The sequence below is a fragment of the Jatropha curcas genome, chromosome 4 (assembly GCF_041381405.1).
Source record: "Jatropha curcas cultivar XTBG-Jc1 chromosome 4, XTBG_Jcur_1.0, whole genome shotgun sequence".
NCBI lineage: Eukaryota > Viridiplantae > Streptophyta > Magnoliopsida > Malpighiales > Euphorbiaceae > Jatropha > Jatropha curcas.
Genome location: NC_143154.1, coordinates 30,393,121 through 30,407,038, shown reverse-complemented (window position 1 = coordinate 30,407,038; position 13,918 = coordinate 30,393,121). Strand labels below are relative to the sequence as shown.

The window sequence follows — 13,918 nt, the reverse complement described above, 5'->3', positions numbered from 1 at the left end:
CGTTGAGTCTTAACTGTCTGTACCATACTGATTTCTATTGGAGTCCCATAAAGCCAGCTGTCTATCAATTCAATAATGCAGACAATCTTGTACTGAAACCATTCTCTCTTGCACCTACGTCTTAGAATCTCTCAAGTTTCTTTTTCACAGCTCAAAAAGAAAATAAATTGGTTTTCCAAATATTGGATTCATTTCCAAGAAGTGACCTTAGAAATTAGCAGAAGGACCATTTTATCCGCACTCTTTTTTGTTTGTTTTTAGCTTCATATTCCAAGGGCCACAATTGCTACTTTAACTAACGACAAATGTGTAGTTCTGCACTTAATCATGGAAAGTCTTGAAAGTAACACAAAGCACTGTGCATACAATCTATAATTTTGTTTTGGATTTGCATTTGCAAAATATTTGTATTTAATTTATTGCAAAATTGTTTGCTTTTATGAATTTATATTGAAATATATTTCATAAACTACAAGAAAAGCTGATTAAATTATTTTGACATTTGATTTGAATACAAATTTCATGAAAAGCTATTCTAAATTTATTTCACAATTATTTAATTTCAAAGCTTGTGAAGATTTTTAAAATTTAGGTTCTGAATTATTCAATTGTACATGAAACTCCTAAGGAAAGAAAATCAAACTTCATAGTAAATGTTTTGTTATCATTAAGTACATTAAGATGCTAAAACATATCTCGAACTAAAAACATTTCTGCATTGTATGGAAATCCACAATGTATAAAGTAGTCAGACATTAGAATCCAAAATCAACAAAGGGTAGAGATAATATAATAGAATAGTAATAATCATATTATGACTGGGGGATGTTGCTTTACACTTGCTTTGCACCTGCTGATCTTCCCTAACAAAACAAGAGCATTATGATACAGGCTTGAAATCTTGCAGATCATGTTGATATACCAAAATCATTGAGAATATAATCAAAATCACAAAAAGAAACTATTATCCAAAAAAAGGCTTCTTCATACCTTCTGTACAGCTACTTTCAACTAAGCATTAATCCCCAATGGCAGAGCCCAAAATAATTATAGACGAAATGAGATGGTCATGTCTTCCAATCATAGCCAATGCTACTTCCATGAATGACTTTGGCAATCTCATTTTCTTTTAACCCATTAAACATAGCCAGGACCTCAGGCAAAATAGACCTTTTCTGCAGAGTTGGTTCTCTTGTGATTCCACAATCCTTGGAAGAGTCCATAAAAGAAGCAGCCTCAACAAAACCACTTGCCTTTGCCACAATGCCACTCTTGGATGTTGTTGCATCACCAGAAGTACCTGTTCCCTTAGCATTCGTCATCTTGCTTGCCAGTACACTATTGATATTATGATTTACTGCTTCCTTCTCAGCCTGATTCATTGCTTCACAATCATTGAACATCTCTAGAAGCAATTTTTGAATCATAGCGTCTTGTAGGTTTCGGGTGCTTTCAGGGAAATGTGAACTTGGACGAGTTAAGTTATGGCTAAAATCCAGTTTCAAGGAATTGGGATCTTGAAATGCTCCCTTGTGGTCAGTAAACATGAATAAACAAGAAGACTCCTTCAATTTGCTAATATTTGAACTAAGGGAGGTTTGTCTTAGCAATTTGCAGTAATCACCAGGATGTGCCAAGGCTGCCTTTTCTGAGCTTGTTAAAAGTCCATCCTTGCTTATGTTTGAGTTATCATTCCCATTGCTGTTATGACCATGAGAAGTAGATGATAAGTTAGTTGCATCAGTTGCCATGCCCTGTAAAATATCAAGCTTTTCCTTTGCCTGAAATTCATCTTTCTGCAATTTGGTCTCAGTAATTTTTTGGGAATAATTCTTCAAGCTCTCTACAGGCAAGCATTAATGTCAGAAATTTTGTTCCAGAGTGAATCAGCAACTACTTCAACGAGTAAATCATTCAATGAGCAGGTCAAAAGAGAAACAATTAATCATGCAGGTTCAAGCAGCTACCACAATTCCCAAAGGCTTCTACCATTCTAATATTTTTTAAAAAATTACCATGTGAATTCAAGAATAACAGATAAAGGACACTCCCGTCCTCCTAGATGCAAGTTCTTGCTTCTTTTTCTTCTTTTTTTGAATGTTTTTTTTTTCCATTTTGGATTTATCACAAAGCATACTAGGCCTTGGGTATCCTATGGATGCTGGCCCTGCCTCATCCTACAAATTCCCTTACCTTGCCTAAACTCAATGGCATTTGAATCCATGACCTCTAAATTGAGTAAAAGGTTCCCCTTGGTGGTTCCTCTTTGCTGCTTTAGTTGAGGCTTTTTAACTAGTTTATTTTCTAAAGAACTGGCCGACTATCATGATATATTCTACGGATGTTAGAGTGGATGTGAATGTAGTAAAGAGCAGAAGTAACATTACATAACCTGCCATAATACAGACCTTGATCAACCATACAGAATAATTTACACGTGTCAGACACATCAAAATTAATCAATAGTAATATGTAGAGTATAATTTACCAATTGGTCCAATTTTATTCTTCCAGCTCAAAGTCATCAAATCTCTCATGCTATTGAAAATGTCAGCTATCTGTTAGATCATTGCAGTTAATACAGAAGATCCTATCTGGAATTAGATAATACTAACAACTCAAAGCAAACCAAATAGTTTTACGCACCTGCAAGCACCGGATGAATCTTTTCGGAAACCCCAACTCTCCAACCAGCTGTATATCAAACTTTTTTCCAAGCTTGCATCCAGCTGACAATAACCTATATGAGATAAATCATCAAGAACCATATTTATTCATGAGACTCATAGTATGCAAGAAACTAGTTGCAAATTTAATAAAAACAGCAGAACACAATAAAGGCCTAAAGCAGGTGATCTAAAACATTCCACTTAGTATTCATTCATGAACAACACATAAACTAATGCTTGTAAATCATCCTCCACTTTGCAATTGACATATATGCAATGCCTGATAGACCAACTCATATTGTCATTCATTGGAAGTAAAAGAGCTCATTAATTCTCACATGGCTTGATTTTCTTCTTGATTGTGTGATGATGTCTTATCCGATCCACCATTGCTAATGGCTGCTTGATATTTTTGTGCAGCATGGACAAACTTATTAACCTGTATACAAGGACCAAAGATTTCATGAATTTAAATATCAAGAGAGTTTCACACCAGTAGGGATAGTAAATTAAGAGCGATTTAATAAGAAAACAAGTGGAATGATGTATGAGTACACTATATATAAGCCCCAGAATGGTTTCCACATAAGTCATCAGATAGTACAGTATCACCTAAGTACCTGTGATGCAATTAAACTTCGATGCAACAGTTCTTCATGGTCCCTTGAGCAGAATTCCCAAGACAGTATCTGAAAAATATGCCAGGTTTATAAAAATTATTGATATCAACGCATTAGATATCAACTGTATGCCACGGGCTATATATAGCTCACCTTCAAATCGAGAGTGAAGACAATGCGGAGTTGGCCCTCTCGAATAATACGAAATTGTTCAAACACAGTTTCATGAACTGCCTTACCATATTCCAACACCATTAACCCAGAAGGGAGTCCGTACTCGCGTGGCAATTCCAGAAATAAAAGTTCATCAAAAATACCACTCTCAAACTGAACTTTATTCAGCCTAGGAAGCATTTCAAAAGTTGCCTCTGCCAAGAAAAAAATGATAAGAAAGAAATTCAATTCCATCAGCAAATTTAGAACACAAGGGGAGAAGGTAAATAAAAACAGGGAATTTAAAAAGATTGGCAATATTTCAGCGGACTTGATAAAAAAAATGGCTGCTTATCTGCTTACCAAACCCCCTTCCAGATTTAGTGCCACATAACTCACACTTCCATGTGTCCTGAAAGACAAAAAAGCAACAAGCTTTGAGCAATGGAAATTGAACGAGAAATAACTATAGTAAGATGCACAAGATGTAAATGCTAGGGATTGGACCATGTAGCCAATGCTTTACAGAATATTTGGATTTACATTAGTATTTTAAGTTTGTGATTAACAATTAACTCATGCATGAAGAACACAAGAAAAAATCATAAAGACTTAGAGGACGAGAAAAGTATATCGGCAGCATTAATAAAACTAACCATAGCTGCCTGCGGGAAGAGATTGATGGCACGAAGTCTAACACTATGACACAAAGACAGACACCACCTTTTTTTAGCACAAGGAGCAAAATACTCTGCCACAAACTTCCTCCAGTAGGCAATTCTGTTTTCCTACAAAGACCAACATAGAAGGAGGAAAAAAGAGTTAGCGCATCTCCAAGATATATTAATACACTGAAGAATTTAGCTGGAGCATAATATTAAAATAGAAGTAATGCATTGACATCTAGAAGTTTTTATCATATCCGAATGGAATAAAATGTCAAATGAATTTTTGATCAAATAAAAACTTACTGGTGGCCGATGCTGCAGATGGTACATGTACTGTGACAGCCTGCGCGAACATATATTACTGTTGATAGGGTGCATTTGATGTACTTGTTGCAACTCCAGCTGTTGTAGGTAGTCCCTCATTTGTTGCTGCCTCTGCTTCTTCATCTCAACTCCTGGTAAGTCTGTAATGAACTGCAACATCTTTTGCTGCCTCTGATGTTCTAGCTTATGTTGTTGAATTAATGTCTGTAGCAATGGAGAATGACTTTGCAATTGCACTTTGTCTCCACTTTGTAGTTGTTGCTGAGCAATATGCTGGTATAGAACAGCATCTTGCTTAATGTCTAATCTCAGTTTTTTACACATCTCATCTGAAGTAGAAAGCTCGTGTTTTTCACCATTAAGAAATGATTTATGACTCTTTCCAGACTGAGATTTGGTACTAAAGCATCCTTGTTGGTGTTTTCTTTTCTTCACCAGAGAGCAGTTTTGGCCTAAATGGAAGTCTTCTTGTGCAATAGACGAATCATTGGTAGTAGAGAATCCTGAAATGCTTGAATTATGTAAAGAGAAAGGTAATACTGGCAAATTAAGTCGATCCATATCAGTAACAGCACTTCTTTGCATATTAGGACCTCTCAAAACAGTTGAGTTGACCCCAGTAAGCGAAGAACCTGTCCCAACACTCAGTTCCAAGTTGGTCAAACTATTTAAAGTAGTTGAATTAGTGCTGGAAGAGATCCCACCCACATTTGGTTGTGGAATTTTAGATGAAATATCTATAGTATTTCCTGACAATGTGCCGAAAAGTGAAGCTAGCATGTCTGGAAACTGCCTGTCTTTTTGTTGCACATTATCAGAATTTGAGGATTGCACCAAGTCTCCACTCACCTGAGATGATTTCATGGAGCAGATTTCCAATGGATAATTGGAATCAATAAGCGCCTCTAAAGCCATCTCCCCTGTAGCTTCACAACAACAGTAAAGTTGCAATGGAATTTATTAATGACTTCTCAAAACAAGATAACCTACAATTAAGTTAAACAAGCACACAACTAAATCTGTTCATCAACAAATCAAATGTTTGTATGCAAGTGGACTCGGAGAGAGAGAGAGAGAGAGAGAGAACGGACTTTCTCTAACCTGAAAGATCCTATCTAGCTAAGAGGACTTGAACCATGTCATATTGGAAATATACTAAGCACCAACAAAGATGACAGAATACCATGGTTCCCATTTATTTATAACAATGAGTGGGTAGTCCTCTGCACCCAAAGTTCGAACAGAAACGAGAATCTAACAGAAATCACAATAGAGGCTAACCAAACATCTCAATAACAACGAATCATGTGAAGGCAGCATTTGATATGTGGGACAATATTCAATTTTTAAGTCATACAGCGAATGTAATATCATCTTTGCAATTCCAGGATAGTTACACGCGTTTAGAACACTAGTAACGTCAACATAAACGTAAAAAAGGGTCGGGGAAAAGGAAAAACAAACGCGCAGGGACATATATGCATAAATACAGAAAAGTACATGAAGGTTCCAAGAATAGAAATCATCAACAGAGAAATTAATCTTAAACTCTCCACTGGGTTCAGAACCTGTTAATAAGAGGAAGAAAACAAATTTTGCTCACTAATGCTATGAAGAAACAAAGCCTATTTTCAAGGAAGTGACTTTCCTTTCTCCCTCTCCCTCCTTACTTTCTGTTCTGAGGTCAAAAAAAAAAAAAAAAAAAAAAAAAAAAAACTCAATTTTACATATCGTCTTATCTTCAAAAACTACATAAACAATAAATTAATTTAAATAAATAAGTAAACAAACTTTTAGCCAACTCTTCAGTAGTAAGAGCACCGTTTTGACTAAATACTAAAACGAAATGGATCAAATTTCAAAACTTTAGCCTTTAACTCTCATTTTCCGTCATTTTCTAAGCAACCAAACGTCATTCTTTGGCAAAAAAAAAAGCTAAAAATGAAGCAATGAAATGTTGGTGGCTCATTTGTTTCAAAGTCCAGAAAAATGCTTCGAAATGGTACCCAGTAAAAAAACGAAAAGAACCAAACTTTAAATGATTAACTGAAGTAGGACTATATAAGCTAAACCTGATATTCGATTTTCAAGCTGTTTTTGGAGTTGGGTCTCTACTCCAGGTGGTTGTACGCTACCGCCACAGTCAGGACTGAATAGAGTTTTTTTATTTTATTTTTCCTTTTTGTCTCTTTCTGCATTTTGATTATCCATTTTCGGGCTGAAATTATATCGAGAGCGGGAAGAAGCAGTCAAGCAGCAAGTGGTGACCGGTTGGTGCCGGTTGATGAAACCAGGTGACCGGTGAGCCTGTAAGCTCAGGTTACACGTGTTAACCAAGGACAAGCCAAGTAGACCTGTCTACATCACAAGGAGCTTTGCTCGTTTATTACATGAATATCCTCATTAAAGTTTGTCATTTTCTTATTCTCTTGTCTCTTCATTTTTCATTTTGCTTTTCGTCTTTCTCTATTTTTATTTTTTATAAAAACAATTTATTGTCAAAAATTTAATCATTTTTAATTAAATTCTAGCATTTTGATTTTTCACCGAATACTGAAATTTTTTTATTACCATCAATTATGTCTTCTATTACCCATTGTTGACTGTTAAACAAGTTCATTAACTTCGACTTTTACAGTGTTCAACAATAATGACCCGTTTAACTCTTTTTAAGGTATCAAATAATCAAAAATAATAATAATAATAAAATTGTCTCTTTACATATAATTTTCATTAAATATACTACCCCAAAAAAAATAAAAAAAAATAGAATCTTAATAAATGCACTCTCATTAAAAAGAACAAATACTATGATACTATAAAAAAATAGGAAAATATTTAAAAAGTTGTTGTTAGAATGAAATTAAGGTTAGGATAATTCTTGCAATTGGACATGAGATGCAAAACAAGCGTAAGTGTCCGGCAACTAACAAGACAATTAAGATGGAATGAATCCATGTTCTGATTTAAAAGCCTAAAATAACTATAACAATATGGTCTATATTTCTTATTCCTTGTCTCCTCCCTCAACGTAATTAACAAATAAATTAGAGAGGAAGCAATTCTACTGTATCACTTGCTAACAGAAACCGTTGCTACAAAAATATGGTCCTTTTTCCGTTGATCAGCAAAGCAGAGTTTCACCCAAATGCACCTAGGCCGACGAATTTGCACCTGTCCAACCCTCGTTGATGGAATATTTATGCCAGTATGACAGAGGTTTAAGGATGCAAACAGCTGCAAATTCATTAGCCTTGTTGCTCACTATTGCTGGACCTGCGATACGGCATGAATCTGTGATCCTTCGATGCATTCTTTCTCCTCTTTTTCTCAATAAAGGACTCGAGCTTGCCAGATCCCTAATCATATTACAATATGCGATAATTAGCAAAACCATGTAGCAGATGGAATAAGTTGGTCCCTTGTGTAACATTTTCAAATTGCTTATATTTTCCATTTTGCAGGTGATATGTACCTTAAGTTTGTTGAATTCCTTGATTAGCCTTTGGTTCCTTATTTCAGCTGCAAAGGACAAAGTAAGTCAGCAGGTCAGCATTCATGTAGTGTCTAATTTTGAATGGATGGCAAAAGTATTCAAACACCTTAGCCATGATTTCATTCATTTGTAATGTAAACCACTATTATCAATGAAATATTGGGCTATGTCGATGCTCAAGGTTCACTACCTTCCATTGAAATTAAAAGAAGTATGAGAGATCAACAATCCAGAAGGTACTTTTGTAATAGCACAAAGAGAGATGACACCACATACATATGTAAAGACACAGACACAGAGGGAAAACATTACATTTCTTTAGATAAAAGGGCTGTTTGCCTTGCTTTGCTGCTTCTCTCTCTTTCTTCTTGTGCTCAGCCAGTATAGAAGCATCAGTTTGTTTTTTTGACTCAAATTTTAACTGTTTATCCTGTTAAGACGTGGTAGAAGAGGATCAAACAAGGTTTAGACAGTTAAATAATCTAGTAGACATATGATCAGATTTGGAGTAGCATTACCAGAAAGCAAGTACTTACAATCCAAGATATACGGTTCTTCAATTGATCAATGACTCTTGGATCATTGGATTTGTTCAATTGCTTCTTTAATTCCTTTATATCCAAAAGGTAAATTTATTAATATGCGGAAAAAGCATAAATATAAGAAACTGGGAAACATATTTTTCCCTCAGTGAATTTATGAAAACTACCTCTTTTTCAGCTGGAAGATTGTCCTCAAATAGAAAATTGTACCTTTTCCTAAACCTACAAAAATCCAAAAACAAACATCATTGATACAACTGCGAGAGAGGGACACACAAAGAGATGTGTACAAAGAATAAAATTCACTAATCGAATTTACCCACATACAAAGCAAAAGAGATAACATTTGCTAATAAATTCAAAAAAGGTTGTCAACTTTAAAGACAACCGAACTACTATATACAAAAATAATATATAATATTTGATTGAATTCAAAAAAAAAAAAAAAAAAAAGACAATGCAAACAAATATCTATTACTGTACTGTTATACGAGAGTCATCATCAACACAAATGCACAACATAAACACCTTCAAACCTTAATCAGCTGCTCATCTATATCCACCTGGAATCTTTTTTCTTTTACTCCCTTTATCATTCTCCTCCCAACAAAAAAGTTATTGCAGCTTCCCCAAAATTGATCAGCACACCATCAAAAAAGCAAAATTATACAGTTCTTTAAACAAGTTATATAGGAAAAAGTTGGCTTACCCCTCAACATCAAGATTACCAGACAAAGACTCAAAGCGGGGATCACGTATCACCTGTCAATACAAATAACTATTTATGCCTATGAAATGTCCATCTTAATTGGCTAAAAAGTTAAAGAAGAGCTGCTAATAAATTCATTCCACCATCATGATTTTCATTAGATAGGTTGAAACTTGACAAAACCTCAATCATACAGCAGCAGTGAAACTGAAAGCCAAAATTACAATGACAAAAGCAGCTAGAATCATACTTGGGGAATAATCAAAACACAAGGTTCTGTTATATATATATATATATATATATATATATATATATATATATATATATATATAGGTGATTTTCTTCTGTTTCACTCGGTTTAAGGCTATATGTAGAAAGGTCAAGCGCACAAAAATCCATCTTCTCTATCCCTAATCTCATCCTTTCGTACCATAAAAATTTCCTTATAACTTCTCTTTAATAGCATTCTGGAATCATACCTTTTTAGGAGCTTGAACAACCTCTCGGAACCGACTCACAGGCTTCTTGCAACTAGCTTCCACCGGCCTACACGATCAAACATGGACATCACAATCACCAACTACTAGATAAATAATGAAAAGCCAATGCATAAAAGCAGACGCCAATCTCTCAATACTACCTATTTTTATTCGCTCTCCCAGACTTTTTATCTTGCTTGGGCTTTGAATAAACCGTAACAGACCCGTTAGACCTTGCCTTCTGTAGCTCCTCAAATGTAGCATCTGCAATTTCCCTCTCTATCTCGCTCTCCTACAGATGGAAATAAATAAATAATTGATATTGATTTCATTGAAAACTATACAGTCTTTAAGATATTAGTAAAATACTGACATCTTCCTCTGACGAAGAAGAAGAAGACAATAATTCTGCATCTTCTTCGCTTTCCACAGACCGTCTACTGCTAGAAGGGGCAATTGATTTGTTGGATTTCTTCATTTTGAGTGTTTTTGAGAACGAATCGAAAACTAAATTCAGTGAAAACCAGAACACTGGAAGCTTTTTGAGGTATAAAGATGGAGTGCAGACCTGAATAGAAAAGGATTTTAGGTTTATCCGAGCCCGAAATAAGCTTGATAATCCAAAGTGGTTGATCCGAAAACCCATCCGAATGATATAAAATACATTGGCCCGATCACAGCCCAATGGGCATTCACTTGTTCAGAATACCTTTTGATTTGGGCTTAATCCTTAAGATGTCCAAATGTTTACAGTTGTGGGGCTGATAATCCAAGGGAAAAGTTTCCAGCTAGTTTGCAGACGACAAGAAAAGATTTCTCTGTTGTTCATAGTTAAGGAAAAAAGTTTTCCTCCATTTGCTTTCCCTGTCGTTTGCAATTGGAGTAAAACAGCTTTCCTTGTCAGTCAAAATAACAAGATGAACAACCGCAGACAAAATGAGAATTTCTGTTTAGCACTTGCCGTATCAAAATGGGATAAGAGGATAACTAATAACTAAAATTATTAAAGGTTGAAATTTCCTCTGCCATGTGCACGTTGGATACCTTGAAACACTTTAATTTTTGTCTTCCACTCAATTAAACCTTGTGCCCGCCTTGGTCTTTGTTGTGCATGTGTTGGATGCTTTAAACAATGCAACTTTTGTTTTCCACTCAACTACACCATGTGCACGCCTTGTCTTTGTCGCCATGAATCCATAAACACCTCCCTTTTTCCACTTCTTCCCGTTTTCCATGATACTAACGCAACAATAACCCTCTTTCCTCTTGCCTGAACCTTTTCATTTCAGTTATGGAAGATCATTTTGCCCACCTCTCTATAGACGAGGAAGAGGAGACTGGGCTTTCCCTTCCCAATCTAAATCATACTACTCAAGTTGACCCATATAGTTTCTGTTTGGTTGGTATATTTCTCACTTATAGCAGAATCAATTTTGAGGCTATGAAACATACATTAGCAGATCTCTGGCATCCTTTAGGCGGAATGGATATCCAGGAAGTTGGAGCTAAACGTTTTCTCTTCCGTTTCTACAATATGGTAGATATGGACAGGGCTGTCACCGGTGGTCCTTGGTTCTTTAATAAACATCTTCTTGTTTGGCACCAGATCCACAGTGGAGAAAACCCTTTAGAGATCCCTTTATTATTTGCTGATATCTGGGTCCAAAGTAGAGATGTTCCGAATGGAATTGTGGATGAAGGAACAGCTAGAGCATTGGGTGATTTCCTCGGATCTTATTTGGAATATGATTTTAAGACATCTATGGAGGCCATTTTTGAATTCCTTCGAATCAAAGTGACACTGGATATCAGGAAACCTCTCAAGCGTAAAAAGAAATTAATTGTGTTGTCTGGAGAGGTTTCTTATGTTCGGTTCCAATATGAGAAGGTTTTCACGATTTGCTTTCTTTGTGGCCGTCTTGGTCATACAGAGTCATTCTGTGATCTTCGGTTATCTAATCCAAGAGCGGATCTGATCTTGGCCTGGGATGATAGTATCCGTGCTCCGGTGCGGCGTGGAGTGAGACGACAGAGTTCCTGGATCCGATCATTTGGTGTTGCTGACATTTCAGCGAATTGGACAAATAGAAATTCGACACCCCTTTTGGAAGGAGATAACACTGTGGCGAGAAACTTTCGTACTTCCTTTTATGGTACATCTTCAAATCTTGACGAGGGACATAACTCTGACAAAATGGAAGAGGATTTTTTTGAAGTGGGCGGCATTGAAGATGTGGCTTTATGTATCAGTGATGAGACGAAAAAAAGACCACGAGTTATTCCTACTATTCCTAGCACCACTGCCGTTTCTCATAAAAATGATTCTGCATCTGGTAACACTTCGACCTTCAATCAGTCGGAGAAACATACATCGGTCGATCCTGTGTGGCAGGATGGCCGGAAGCAATGAAGATCCTTTCGTGGAACTGTCGAGGTCTTGGCAACCCTCGGACAGTACAAGCTCTATGTGACTTTGTTGCAATTTACCGCCCTGTTATTTTGTTCCTTTGTGAAACTTTAGTTCATAAAATGAAACTTGTTCAACTTTGTTCTTTATTGCGTTTTGATTCTTGCTTTTCTGTGGATTGTATTGGGAGAAGTGGTGGTCTTGGTTTGCTTTGGAAGAATGAAGTTGATGTTTCAATTTCTTGTTACTCAAATAATTTTATTGATGCTTTGGTTCTTTGTTCTAGTGTTTCATGGCGCCTAACTGGTTTTTATGGGTTTCCGGAAAGATGTAGAAGGCAGGACTCCTGGGACTTAATTAAACATTTGTCCCGTAGACATAATGGTCCTTGGTTATGTGTTGGGGATTTTAATAATCTTTTGGCTGATTCGGAGAAGATTGGTGGCAACCCTTATCCTAGATACTTGCTGAATGGTTTCAAGGATGCAACAGTGGAGAGTGACTTATGTGATATTCCTACAAAAGGATATAAATTTACTTGGTTCTTAAAAAGATTTGGCCGAATTACCACCCGTGAGAAACTTGACCGTGCTATGGCCAATAATCGCTGGTCCTGTTTATTCCAGGAAGCTTATACGACTACGTTGGTTTCACCAACATCGGACCATGATCCATTGTTAGTTTCGACGGTAGAGAATGAGGTACCTCGTAGGAAGGAGAGGAAGTTCCGTTTTGATAATGCATGGCTTCATGATGAAGATCTGGTTGGAGTAGTTCGAGACAGTTGGTCCTCCTCCATGGGGTCTGATTTAATGCTCCGTAAAAAAGCTTGTATAGAAGCACTGCAAAGTTGGGGTGCGGATAGGAATTCGCGATTTTGGAAGAGAAAGAACAGCTTGAAGCGTGCTATCGATTTTGCTAGAGAAGTTGATCCTTTCGCCGATAACTCAGCTTTAAATAGAGAGTGGGGCAATATTTTGGCGCAAGAGGATGCTAGAAGAAGACAGGTCAGTAAACAATTTTGGTTGCAGCATGGTGATAGAAATAGCAAATATTTCCATGCTAAAATCAAAGCAAGAACACGCAGGAATTCTATTGATAAAATACAAAACGCTGCGGGGCAGTGGGTTGACCAGGAAAGTGAGAAGCAGCAGCTGTTTGTTGACTATTGCACTCATCTCTTTACTCATAATGCCTCAAATTTTCAGCCCATTTTGAGGTTGGTACGTAGTACAATAAGAGATGAAGATAATTGCATGTTGACATCTCCCATCTCGCTCGAAGAAGCACAGGAAGTAGTTTTTCAAATAGGTCCTGATAAAGCGCCCGGCCCGGATGGTTTGAACCCTGCCTTCTATCAGAAATTTTGGCCTTTACTTGGTGGGGATTTGGTAATTGCCTGTAACCATTGGCTACAACAAGGTATTTTCCCGAACTCTCTAAACGATACCTTACTTGTTTTGATCCCCAAGAAAGATAGACCAGAATTTGTCACTGATTTTAGACCTATTTCATTGTGTAACGTGCTCTACAAGATTGTGTCTAAAATCTTAGCGAACCGTTTTAAATGTGTGTTACCAAATCTTATCTCTTGCTATCAGTCTGCTTTTATACCTGGGAGGCTTATCACTGATAATATTTTAATCACCTTTGAAATGATGCATAATCTTAAGAAGCCAAGTAAAGGTAGATGTGGAAATTGTGCGATGAAAATTGATATCAGTAAAGCCTATGACAGAGTTTGTTGGGAGTATGTTTGGGCCATGCTTGAGAAAATGGGGTTCTGTGCTGTGTGGGTAAATTGGATGAAGATGTGTATGACTTCTGTTAAATATTCAATTATTGTTAATG

At 36.4% G+C, this 13,918-nt stretch overlaps 2 protein-coding genes across 12 annotated transcripts; both read right to left on the bottom strand.

Annotated features, from left to right (window-relative positions):
* Nucleotides 1-790: 790 nt before the first annotated feature.
* On the bottom strand, nt 791-6,643 carry LOC105645876 (putative transcriptional regulator SLK3). Of its 10 annotated transcripts, none has more exons than XR_001047454.4 (11): nt 6,507-6,637; nt 4,414-5,354; nt 4,099-4,230; nt 3,806-3,854; nt 3,443-3,657; nt 3,290-3,358; nt 3,008-3,108; nt 2,647-2,740; nt 2,489-2,558; nt 991-1,843; nt 791-863 (listed from the first exon to the last, which is right to left on the bottom strand). XR_001047454.4 is itself a non-coding variant. In XM_037635413.2 (11 exons), the coding sequence occupies exons 3-11, from the start codon at nt 5,347-5,349 to the stop codon at nt 1,068-1,070; spliced, it is 2,442 nt and encodes an 813-aa protein (XP_037491341.1). In that variant the 5' UTR covers nt 5,350-5,360; nt 6,003-6,112; nt 6,507-6,637; the 3' UTR covers nt 791-1,067. The 10 variants fall into 10 exon arrangements, 8 of the variants coding, with proteins under 8 accessions (XP_037491341.1, XP_020539604.1, XP_089576649.1 ...); XR_002285746.3 differs by having other exon boundaries at nt 791-858; XM_037635413.2 differs by adding an exon at nt 6,003-6,112 and having other exon boundaries at nt 791-1,843; nt 4,414-5,360.
* Nucleotides 6,644-7,271: 628 nt separating this feature from the next.
* On the bottom strand, nt 7,272-10,269 carry LOC149497222 (rRNA biogenesis RRP36-like protein). 2 transcript variants are annotated; one of them, XM_089719909.1, is made up of 9 exons: nt 10,034-10,269; nt 9,822-9,952; nt 9,661-9,727; nt 9,182-9,234; nt 8,640-8,694; nt 8,449-8,541; nt 8,243-8,360; nt 7,910-7,956; nt 7,272-7,793 (listed from the first exon to the last, which is right to left on the bottom strand). In XM_089719909.1, the coding sequence occupies exons 1-9, from the start codon at nt 10,136-10,138 to the stop codon at nt 7,683-7,685; spliced, it is 780 nt and encodes a 259-aa protein (XP_089576035.1). In that variant the 5' UTR covers nt 10,139-10,269; the 3' UTR covers nt 7,272-7,682. The 2 variants fall into 2 exon arrangements, with proteins under 2 accessions (XP_089576035.1, XP_089576036.1); XM_089719910.1 differs by having other exon boundaries at nt 8,467-8,541; nt 10,034-10,264.
* Between the last annotated feature and the right edge of the window lie 3,649 nt (nt 10,270-13,918).